This window comes from Symphalangus syndactylus, chromosome 19 (genome assembly GCF_028878055.3).
Source record: "Symphalangus syndactylus isolate Jambi chromosome 19, NHGRI_mSymSyn1-v2.1_pri, whole genome shotgun sequence".
In the NCBI taxonomy this organism is placed as follows: Eukaryota; Metazoa; Chordata; class Mammalia; order Primates; family Hylobatidae; genus Symphalangus; species Symphalangus syndactylus.
The window spans coordinates 80923038-80935522 of NC_072434.2; the positions used below are offsets into that span (position 1 = coordinate 80923038).

The following is a 12485-nucleotide window of genomic DNA, read 5'->3' on the forward strand; positions in this document are numbered from 1 at the left end:
ATGTTCACCAGGCTGGAGTGCAGTGGCACGATCTCGGCTCACCGCAACCTCCGCCTCCCGGGTTCAAGCAATTATCCTGCCTCAGCCTCCCAAGTAGCTGGGATTACAGGCATGTGCCACCACACCCAGCTAATTTTGTATTTTTAGTAGAGACGGGGTTTCTCCATGTTGGTCAGGCTGGTCTCGAACTCCCAACGTCAGGTGATCTGCCTCCCTCAGCCTCCCAAAGTACTGGGATTACAGGCGTGAGCCACCTTGCCCAGCCTACAAAAAATTTTTAAAAATTAAAAAATTAGTTGGGCATGGAGGTGCATGCCAGCTACTCGGGAGGTTGAGGCAGGAGGATTGCTTGAGCCCATGAAGTGGAGGCTGCAGTGAGCCATGATTGCAGCACTGCACTCCAGCCTGGGCCATAGAGCAAGACCCTGTCTCAAAAATATATGTAGTATCCAAATAAACACAATGATTATAGAAAATTGGAAAATATCCTAAGCAAAAAAAAAAAAAAAAGAAAAATTAGTCACCTGCGTTCTCATCACCCAGAATTAACCATTGTTAATATTTTTGTTATAAATCCTTCCAAACTTTTCTCCATGCTTGTAATTGTATTTATTTTACATGATTTACAGGGATATAAACGACTGTATTATTAGTCATTATAAGAACTGGATCATGGCCGGACGCGGTGGCTCATGCCTGTAATCTTAGTACTTTGGGAAGCTGAAGTGAGTGGATCATGAAGTCAGGAGATCGAGACCATCCTGGCTAACACAGTGAAACCCCGTCTCTACTAAAAATACAAAAAATTACCTGGGCGTGGTGGCGGGCGCCTGTAGTCCCAGCTACTCGGGAGGCTGAGGCAGGAGCAGAGATGCCTATCTATTCTCAGGATTTTAAGGTGTTGCGCGGAAATAAGAAAACTGTGCAGTGTTTCTCACCACAAGGCAGGGTCAGGAGATGCAAACGAAATGATGTGGGGGTTCCAAGTGAGATGGAATTCAGACAGGGGCCGGGAAGACTTCATGGAAAGGGGGAATCTGGGGTGGGTTTTCTAGGATGGGTAAAGTTCATTAGAGGAAGAGAAGTGCAATAGAGGAAGTTCGGTGAGAGGGGGAGGGAAGGCGTTCTGATCATGAAGGAAACACTGGAAAAGGCATGGAGATAGAAAAAGATAAGGCCTGATTTTTTAACCTACCACTTAAAAAACAATCTTTGAAAAGAGATTTTTAAAACAAATACTTGGTGCTGACAAAGGTGAAATGACCGGGCACGGTGGCTCATACCTGTAATCTCAGAACACTGGGAGGCCGAGGTGGGCAGATCACTTGAGCTCAGGAGTTTGAGACCAGCCTGGCCAACATGGCGAAACTCCATCTCTACTAAAAATATAAAAATTAGACGGGTGTGATGGTGGGTGCCTGTAGTCCCAACTACTCAGGATGCTGAGGCAGGAGAATTGCTTGAATCCAAGAGGCAGAGGTTGCCATGAGCTGAGATTGTGCCACTGCACTCCAGCCTGGATAACAAGATGAGACTGTCTCAAAAAAAGAAAGAAAAGAAAAGAAAATCCACACTGTAAACTGGTACAGCCTTTCTTTCTAGAGAGCAATTTGGGGCACCAGTAGCCTTAGAAGGCTCATTCTTTTGACCTAATTATCCTTTTAGTGGTGAGATGATTAAAGATGCGGCCCCAATTTATGTGAAGGGTATGCATCACATCTTCACTCATAATCAGGAGAATTGGAGAAAACCCTAACTGTTAATAGTTTATCCAAAATCCACATATATATGTATATATGTGTGTATATCTATCTATCTATCTATCTATCTATCTATCTATCTATCTATCTATCTATCTATCATCATCTATATGATGGAATACTATTAAGCCATAAAAAGGAATGAATTAATGGCATTCGCAGTAACGTGGATAGACTTGGAGACCATTATTATTTTATTTTATTTTATTTATTTATTTTTGAGACGGAGTCTTGCTCTGTCACCCAGGCTGGAGTGCAGTGGCTCAAGCTCGGCTCACTGCAAGCTCCGCCTCCCGGGTTGACGCCATTCTCCTGCCTCAGCCTCCCCAGTGGCTGGGACTACAGGCACCCGCCATCACGCCCAGATAACTTTTTGTATTTTTAGTAGAAACTGGGTTTCACCGTGTTAGCCAGGATGGTCTCCATCTCCTGACCTCGTGATCCGCCTGCCTCGGCCTCTCAAAGTGCTGGGATTACAGGTGTGAGCCACCGCGCCCAGCGAGACTATTATTCTAAGTGAAGTAACTCAGGAATGGAAAACCAAACATCTTATGTTCTCACTCATAAGTGGGAGTTACGCTGTGAGGATGCAAAGGCATAAGAATGATACAATAGACTTTGGGGACTTGGGGAAAAGGTGGGAAGGGAGTGAGGGATAAAAGATACAAATTGGGTGCAGTGTAAACTGCTCGGGTGATGGGTGCACCAAAATCTCAGAAATCACCCCAAATGAACTTATGTAACCAAATACCACCTGTTCCTCAATAAACTATGGAAATTAAAAAATAAAAAGGAAAAAGCACCCTGGGAAAAAAAATTTCTCCCTGGCTAGTCACGGCTGTCATCCCAGCAATTTAGGAGGCTGAGGCAGGCGGATCACTTGAGCCCAGGAGTTTGAAACCAGCCAGTGCAACATAGTGGGATCCTGTCTCAAATAAAATCTAAAAATTAGCCGGGTGTGCTGGCGCACATCTGTGGTCCCAGCTACTCGGGAAGCTGAGGTGAGAGGATTGCTTGAGCCTAGGAGCTTGAGGCGGCAGTGAGCCGTGACTGCCGCTGCCATCCAACCTGGGCAACAAAGAGAGACCCTGTCTCAAAAAAAAAAAAAAACTCTCTGTTCTCCTTTTAAGAATACCTGGGCTTCTCTGTGTACACTTAAGCTTCGCTGGAGTCCTTAGACTTTTTTTTGCGGTATCTGTCCAGTTACCAAGTCCCAGCCTTCCACTCCATGCCCCCCATGCTCTCTCCCTGTTTTATTTTCCATGACTGCCTCAATATAACTTGTGCTCGACCAAACTGGACTACTCAATTCCCTGCGTTTTCTTTTTTAAAGTTTAATTTAAAAAAAAAAAAAGAAAACTGGCTGGGCACAGTGGCTTCTGCCCACAATCCTGGTGCTTTGGGAAACTGAGGCAGGAGGATTGCTTAAGGCCAGGAGTTCAAGACCAGCCTGGTTAACATAGCAAGACCTCCATCTCCACAAAAAAAATTAATAATTGGCTGAGTGTGATGGTGTGCACCTGTAGTCCCAGCTGCTTGGGAGGCTGAGGCAGGAGAATTGCTTGAACCCAGGAGTTCCAGGTTACAATGAGCTCTGACTGTGCCACTGCACTCCAGCCAGGGTAACAGAGTGGGACTGTCTCAAAAAACAAAACAAGATCCCTAATATAATCTCAGTGTGCCTTTTAAGTGTGCCAGATATATATATATATCTAAATATATATATCTCACATTTTCTTTATCCACTCATTGATTTTCATGTAGTTCTAATCGTAGAATTCATACATTCTATCTTGCATTTTTCACATAACATCACAAACATTTTCTAGGTTGCCATATTGTCTTCATAGTTACTTAAATAATATTCCATCAAGTAGTACAATCATTTATTTCACTAGTCTCCTAACTTTAGACATTTTGGTTGTTTTTGAAACTTAATAATGTAAATAACACCGTGATAATAATGTTTATGTAAATGCATATTTTGGATTATCTCCTTAGGGTGGATTCCCAGAAGTCACATTAGTAGGTCAAAGAGTATAAGCATATTTTCATGGCTCTTGTTTTATTACCTTTTAATTTCCACTTGCCTCAAGATTGCTGGTTTGCTCCCTTATGATCACCACAGTTACTCCCTCGGTCCAAATTCTTTACCTTCCCAAACTGGAAGGCCATGACTCAATGTTTTTTATATATATAAATGTTTTATATATATATATATAAATGTTTTATATATATATATAAATGTTTTATATATATATAAATGTTTTATATATATATAAATGTTTTATATATATATATAAATGTTTTATATATATATATAAATGTTTTATATATATATATAAATGTTTTATATATATATAAATGTTTTATATATAAATGTTTTATATATATATAAATGTTTTATATATATAAATGTTTATATATATATAAATGTTTTATATATATAAATGTTTATATATATATAAATGTTTTATATATATAAATGTTTATATATATAAATGTTTTATATAAATGTTTTATATATAAATGTTTTATATATAAATGTTTTATATATATAAATGTTTTTTATATATAAATGTTTTTTATATATAAATGTTTTATATATATAAATGTTTTTTATATATAAATGTTTTATATATATAAATGTTTTTTATATATAAATGTTTTATATATATATAAATGTTTTATATATAAATGTTTTTTTTTTGTTTGTTTGTTTGTTTGTTTTTGAGACGGAGTCTTGCTCTGTCGCCCAGGCTGGAGTGCAGTGGCGCAATCTCGGCTCACTGCAAGCTCCGCCTCCCGGGTTCACGCCATTCTCCTGCCTCAGCCTCTCCGAGTAGCTGGGACTACAGGCGCCCACCACCACGCCTGGCTAATTTTTTGTATTTTTAGTAGAGACGGGATTTCACCGTGGTCTCGATCTCCTGACCTCGTGATCCGCCCGCCTTGGCCTCCCAAAGTGCTGGGATTACAAGCGTGAGCCACCGCGCCCGGCCCTAAATGTTTTATATATATAAATGTTTTATATATATAAATGGTTTATATATATATAAATGGTTTATATATATAAATGTTATATATATATATATTATATATATATATATATATATAATATATATATATATAGTAAAGGCTATTATAACCTTCCCCAGAATTTTCCAAGCCAGTGGTCTCTGAAGTGACCTTTGGCTGTTAAAATCTGAATTCAGAGGGTTCATGAGACTCAGTGTTGTTGTAGAATTTAAGCTACTTAATTTGCCTTGTTGTTTAGACACCACTTAATACTTTATTGCAAATGACTTGTCAACGCCTCTCACCTACACACTTCATCCTCCTACAAATATACCTCCTGCTAATCAAATGAGGCTACAGTTGAGTCTTTAAGATTCAGCAGGAAGGTGGCCCTTCCTCTGGGGTGGGCGCGTGCTCTTCATGCTGAAGCTCAGCTGAAAGGCCTCCTGCTGGGTTTGCTGCCTCTTTCCCTCCCACTGCACACACCCCAGGGCGTTGGCACCACTTCAAAGGGAGCCTATGGGTGAAGAAAACACAGGTAAAGGCAGAGGGCTGATAAGGGGGCCATAAATTTAAAAAGGAAGATTCCTGGCACTATCAACTATCACTTGTTTTCAAATATGCATATGGAGTGGATATTCCAGTTTTCATGTCTGTGTTTTTTTTTTGTTTTTTTTTTTAAAGACCTTTCAAAGAACTGTGCATTTTTTACACGCTGACAGGCTGTGTTTGGTGTTAAACTCTCAGGGCTGACTGGTCACTTGGAAGGGGCAAGGGCTGAGGTGCATGCAAGTGTGGGCTGGTTACTCACAGACACTGCAGACCCTTGTATCCCGGAGAGAGTTCTGTTTGCTGGAGCCCTTATTCTGGCCAGCAGTGTCACAAATGCACACTGTAAAACATAGACAGTCTTGGAAAGAAAGGGAAACTGGCTTTAAAATTTCTTACTCCCAGTGAGCCAAGATCCTGCCACTGCACTCCAGCCTGGGCAACAGAGCCAGACTCCATCTCGAAAAAAAAAAAAAAAAAAAAGTTCTTACCCCTTCCAGCAAAGTAACTCATCTTTGGCCTAGCCTAGCCACAGCCAGATGCGGTGGCTCATGCCTGTAATCCAGCACTTTGGGAGGTCAAGGTGGGCAGATCACTTGAGTCTAGGAGTTCAAGACCAGCCTGAGAAACATGGTGAAACCCCACCTCTACCAAAAAAAAAAAAAGATTAGCCAGGTTTGGTGGTATGTGCCTGTAGTCACAAGTACTCGGGAGGCTGAGGTGGGAGGATCGCTTGAGCCTAGAAGGCGGAGGTTGCAGTGAGCCCAGATCATGCCACTGCACTCCAGCCTGGGCAACAGAGTGACACCCTGTATCAAAAAAAAAAAAAAAAAAGAGTAACACATTATTAGAAATGAGCATTCTGAGGCCAGGCGCAGTGGCTCATGCCTATAATCCCAGCACTTTGGGAGGCCGAGGCGGATGGATCACAAGGTCAGGAGATCGAGACCATCCTGGCTAAGACGGTGAAACCCCATCTTTATGAAAAACACAAAAAATTAGCCGGGTGCGGTGGCGGGCGCCTGTAGTCCCAGCTACTCAGGAGGCTGAGGCAGGAGAATGGCGTGAACCTGGGAGGTGAAGCTTGCAGTGAGCCGAGACAGCGCCACTGCACTCCAGCCTGGACGAAAGAGCGAGATTCCACCTCAAAAAAAAAAGGAAATGAGCGTTCTGAAATAGTCTTCCATATGATGCTTTTGACAATTCAGCAGGAAAATAAAGGATGTAAGAAATGAATGCATATGTTAGGCTTCTTGTTGACCTGTGGACTAAATTGTTTCTCCTTGCAGAGATCCGCAAGGACAACTCCTGCAAAGAAAACTGTACTTGTTCCTCCTGCTTGCTCCGGGCCCCCACCATAAGTGACTTGCTCAACGATCAGGACTTACTAGATGTGATCAGGATAAAGCTGGATCCGTGTCACCCAACGGTGAAAAACTGGAGGAATTTTGCAAGCAAATGGGGGATGTCCTATGATGAATTGTGCTTCCTGGAGCAGAGGCCACAGAGCCCCACCTTGGAGTTCTTGCTCCGAAACAGTCAGAGGACGGTGGGCCAGCTGATGGAGCTCTGCAGGCTCTACCACAGGGCGGATGTGGAGAAGGTTCTGCGCAGGTGGGTGGACGAGGAGTGGCCCAAGCGGGAGGGTGGAGACTCCTCCAGGCACTTCTAGAGCTCTTCTTCTTCCTTCATTGACCTCTCCGGACGTTGAAACAACCACAGGTCAAGAAGGAATGTGAATCTGTTGTTTTATAAGAGTTTAGGACAAGGACGTGGAACGGTGGACACTGGTTTTCCCCAAAGCTGGCAGTTTTGTGGAGGGGTAGCTTGTTTCGGTGGTGGATCTCTGTTTATTTTTGCACATCTGTTTTAATTTAATATTCAAATCTGGAATTAAGAAAACATATTTTCTAGTATCCTCTAAGGGCCAAAGTCCTACAATCGGAATGGATTCATGCCATGTTGAAGATAAAATTATCCTCTCCCTGAAATACAGTAAAGATTTAAATAGGTCCTGAGACCGTTGATAGCCCCAGACATACCCACAGCATTATATGTAACATCTCTCCTGATCAGTGCCATTCCCATGGTTTCAAAGAAAATAGCAACAAGGAACATTGACCTCAGTGTCTGCAGCACCCTCCACTTCTCTCCTAGGCGATGAGACCCAGTGGCTAGAAATTCACCATGTCTATTCTCAAGATCCATGCCAGGGAGATCTTTGACTCTTGTGGGAATCCCTCTGTTGAGGTTGATCTCTTCACCTCAGAAGGTCTCTTCAGAGCTGGTGTGCCCAGTGATGCTTCAACTGGTATCTGTGAGGTCCTAGAGCTCCAGGACAATGAGGAGACTCACTATATGGGGAAGGTATCTCAAAGGCTGTTGAGCCCATCAATAAAACTATTGCACCTGCCCTGGTTAGCAAGAAACTGAGCATCACAGAACAAGAGAAGATTGACAAACTGATGATCGAGATGGATGGAACAGAAAATAAATCTAAATTTGGTGCGAACGCCATTCTGGGGATGTCCCTCGCCGCCTGCAAAGCTAGTGCTGCTGAGAAGGGGGTTCCCCTGTACCACCACATCGCCGACTTGTCTGGCAACTCCCAAGTCATCTTGCTAGTCCCGGCATTCAGTGTCATCAGTGGCAGTTCTCATGCTGTCAACAATCTGGCTATGCAGGAGTTCATGGTCCTCCCAGTCAGTGCAGCAAACTTCAGGGAAGCCATGCCCATTGGAGCAGAGGTTTACCACAACCTGAAGAATGTCATCAAGGAGAAATATGGGAACGATGCCACCAGTGTGGGGGATGGAGGCACGTTTGCTCCCAGCATCCTGGAGAGTAAAGAAGGTCTGGAGCTGCTGAAGACTGCGATTGGGAAAGCTGGCTAGCTACACTGTTAAGGTGATCATTGGCATGGACGTAGTGGCCTCAGTTCTTCGGGTCTGGGAAGTATGACCTGGAATCTCACCTGACTATCTGGCTGACCTGTACAAGTTCTTCATCAATAACTACCCAGTGGTGTCTATCGAAGATCCCTTTGACCAGGATGACTGGGGAGCTTGGCAGAAGTTCATGGCCAGTGCAGGAATCCGGGTAGTGGGGGATGATCTCACAGTGACCAACCCAAAGAAGACAGCTGAGGCCGTGAATGAGAAGAAGTGCAACTGCCTCCTGCTCAAAGTGAACCAGATTCGCTCCGTGACTGAGTCCCTTCAGGCGTGCAAGCTGGACCAGGCCAATGGTTGGTGTGTGATGGTGCCTCATTGTTCTGGGGAGACTGAAAATACCTTCATCGCTGACCTGGTGGTGGGGCTGTGCCCTGGGCAGCTCAAGACTGGTGCCCCTTGCTGATCTGAGCGCTTGGCCAAGGACAACCAGCTCCTCAGAATTGAAGAGGAGCTGGGCAGCAAGGCTAAGTTTGCCGGCAGGAACTTCAGAAACCCCCCAGCCAAGTAAGCTGTGGGCAGGCAAGCCCTTCAGTCACCTGGTGGCCAATTAGACCCCTCCCCTCGTGTCAGCTCAGGCAGCTCAAGGCCCTCGACCAACATTTGTAGGGGCCGCTGCTAGTTAGCTACCCTTGCCCACCGCCGTGGAGTTCGCACCACTTCCTTAGAACTTCTACAGAAGCAGGTTGCAGTGAGCCGAGATTGCGCCACTGCACTCCAGTCTGGTGACAGAGTGAGACTCCGTCCCTCTCCCCCACCCAAAAAAAAGAACTTCTACAGAAGCCAAGCTCCCTGGAGCCCTGTTGGCAGCTCTAGCCTTGCAGTCGTGTAATTGGCCCAAATCATTGTTTTTCTCGTTTTTCTCACCTCACTTTCCACCAAGTGTCTGGAGCCACATGACCCTCCAGTGTCATCTCCGGGGTGGCCACAGGCAAGATCCCTAGTGATTTTGTGCTCAAAATAAAAAGCCTCATTGACCCATGAGAAAAAAGAAAAAAAGAGAAAACAGCAATGAGAAGTGACCCTGTCTTGTTGGTTTATTACTTTTTTTGTTATAAAGTACTTTGGTGAATTAACGGGATGCTAGTATTACATGGTGATACTCTTCAGAACACCTGCCCCAACTTTTTTATGCAAGTATGTTTACAATCAGTGGACTATCAGTAATGTCATTTGCTCAAATGTTTTTTAAAGACATACAGAAACTGATGGTTATTGGGAAAACAGTCAGGAAGTAGTGAGGTAATCAAGGCCATGGGAAGTGTTTGACAAAGAGCGTACTCCAAATCCCCTTTGGTTACCCAGGACTTTAAAAAAGAGAGTATTCCATCACACCTGTAATCCCAGCACTTTGGGAGGCCGAGGCGGGCAGATCATGAGGTCAGGAGATCGAGACCATCATAGTTAACATGGTGAAACCCTGTCTCTACTAAAAATACAAAACATTAGCCAGGCTTGGTGGCGGGCGCCTGTAGTCCCATCTACTTGGGAGGCTGAGGCAGGAGAATGGCTTGAACCCGGGAGGCAGAGCTTGCAGTGAGCCGAGATAGCGCCACTGCACTCCAGCCTGGGCGACAGAGCAAGACTGTGTCTCAAAAAAAAAAAAAAAAAAGAGTGCTCCAAATCTCCTTTGGTTACCCAGGACTTTAAAAAATTTAAGGTGATAGTTAGGCCAGGCGTGGCTGCTAACGCCTGTAATCCTGGCACTTTTGGAGGCTGAGGAAGGTGGATCACTTGAGGTCAGGAGTTCGAGACCAGCCTGGCCAACATGGTGAAACCCCATCTCTACTAAAAATACAAAAATTAGCCAGGTGTGGTGGCGGGCGCCTGTAATCCCAGCTCCTCGGGAAATTGAGGCACTAGAATTGCTTGAACCCAGGAGGCGGAGGTTGCAGTGAGCCAAGATCATGCCACTGCACTCCAGCCTAGGCAACAGAGCGAGGCTCCATCTCAAAAAAAAAAAAAAAAAATTGTAATAATAATAATTTAATGTAATATTTACTTTTTCATCCTTTGTTTAAGACTGAGTGCTTCACCCCTGAGATGAAGCTCAATTAAGAAATAAATGAAAATCCTGTAACCTATTGGTGAAATGTAACCACCTCTAGCTTCTACTAGCCCAACTTAAAACAGAACCCCATCACACTACACAGCAGTTTAGCCAAGAAGAGGGAGTCTATGTGGACGCTGGGAGGGAAGGGATTCCTTCAAATCCAAACTTTAAAGGATTTTAAACAAATGAAACATTTGGTTCAAAGAATATCTGATGTTCTTATTTGATGATTTTGGAGAAGGGAAAGTGTGGGGGCATAGTGGGGTTTGTTATTGGAAAGATCAGATTTTCTAGGTAATTTGGGGGAAAAAAGATAAAAGGCAAAGCCTTGCTTTGACTGACAATTCCATGAAAGTGCTACTTGGTTTTGTTATGGGCTTAGAAAATTAAGACACTTAGTTCAATTTGGAAGGATTCTGTATAAGTCTCTGATTAAAATAAGCAAAAATGATGAATAACACTGATTCAGTGCAACCGAAAGATTAGGATTAACTCAAAAGAAAGTTATTTTCTAAACCACCATGATTTTTTCCACTGACAATTACAGTGGTTTTCATTAGGCTACTGACACATGATGTCAGCCTCACCATCAATTGCAAACTCTAAACTAGAAAAATCTATTATAGAGACATACTTAACACTTCTGATTTAGTGCTAATCTCACCCAGCTCATCTTATCTTGTCAGATTTATGAGATAAATGTCAGATTTATCACCAGATATATTGAAAGTAACAGCCAGTAATAAAATGTTGAGATTTTAAAAAAATAGATTCTTTGGCAAATTGGTGTTTAGTGAGGCAGTTATTAAACATTTTTGTCAGCCAGGTTCCAGGCACTGTACAGAAGCCGTTAGGAGTTCTCGCCATCTATGAATTTGATTTGATGTATTGCATTCTCATTAAGCTACGTGTAACACATTCTCATTTATTAGCCCAGAATTTAAAAAGCTGTGGGTGTTTAGTGTTGGTGGTAGCAGACCCCAGCAGTCTGATGGTCTGCACTTCTGCCCTCCTTCTATCCTGCCACGCCCTGGAGATGCAAAGACTGGATCTCAGGGTGACAATCTTCTTGCGCACGCCTGCCTGGCCAAGTGCCTCCAGAAAGCCCCTTCCTTCCCCCATTTCCACCCAGGCCCACTTGTCACCTCAGCCTAACACCAGCCTGCACAGTCTGTGGCCACCATCCAGGCAGCGGGAGAGGGAAAGGGGAGGAGGGTGGGAGGGAAAACCCCCTTCTGTACCTCTCCTCAGCCTGCTCTTTCCTCCTCCCACCTCTGAGCCTCCACCTCCCCCAGACAGAGACAGAAAAGATGGAAGAGCAGGTGGGGCCTCCACCCCCATCCCAAGCCTTCAGCCGGGTCGGGGGGTGGGAAGGCTCTCTCGTTTCAAGAGACTCCTCCACCTCAGACGGACAAAAGGCAGAGGCCCGGCAGGAAGAAAGGGCACCCTGGGCAAGAAGGGCATTGAAATAGCACCTGCGGCCGGGCCGGTGGCTCATGCCTGTAATCCCAACACTTTGGGAGGCCGAGGCGGGTGGATCACGGGGTCAGGAGTTCAAGACCAGCCTGGCCAAGATGGCGAAACCCCGTCTCTACTAAAAATACAAAAATTAGCTGGGCTTGGTAGCGCGTGCCTGTAGTCCCAGCTACTCGGGAGGCTGAGACAGGGAACTGCTTGAACCGGGAAGGCGGAGGTTGCAGTGAGCCGAGATCGTGCCACTGCACTCCAACCTGGGTGACAGAGTGAGACTCCATCTCAAAAAACAAAAACAGAAATAGCACCCGCCCCCACCCCCTGCCCGCCCCCTTCCCGCCCCCGGCCTTTCCTAGACTTCACTCAAGTCCTCCGCTCAGAGGAAGTCCTGCTCTACTGAAAGCCACAGGGCCACTCTCGGTGGCCTGGGACAGCAGCCCAAGGCGTGGGCTTCTAACTCCCTCCGAAGGGGCCACAGCAGCAAACATAAATAAAAATGGTAAAATGTTCTTAAATTCTAAATTTAAAATTTGGAAAATTTAGTGAGCACAGCTTCTAGGGGGCATGTTTCCAAAATTCCAACCACAAAAGTGCAGTCTCAAAACTGACTGTAAACTGAACGTACCATCTTATCTCAGACACAGCTATTGTTCACAAGTGTCAGTGGAACTTTCCTTCCTT

The 12485-nt window shown here is 44.5% G+C and overlaps 1 protein-coding gene and 1 pseudogene across 4 annotated transcripts in view; both read left to right on the forward strand.

The window, feature by feature from the left end:
• The window catches only part of EDARADD (EDAR associated via death domain), a 134938-nt gene extending 125638 nt beyond the window's left edge, over positions 1–9300 (forward strand). For all 4 annotated transcript variants that reach the window (XM_055234440.2, XM_063613457.1, XM_063613458.1 and 1 more), the window contains one exon: positions 6617–9300. In XM_055234440.2, coding sequence (XP_055090415.1) covers positions 6617–6999 — 383 coding nt within the window. In that variant the 3' untranslated portion in view covers positions 7000–9300. The remainder of the gene's footprint in view (positions 1–6616) is intronic.
• LOC129458521 (alpha-enolase-like) lies at positions 7028–9300 on the forward strand (annotated as a pseudogene).
• Positions 9301–12485: the final 3185 nt, after the last annotated feature.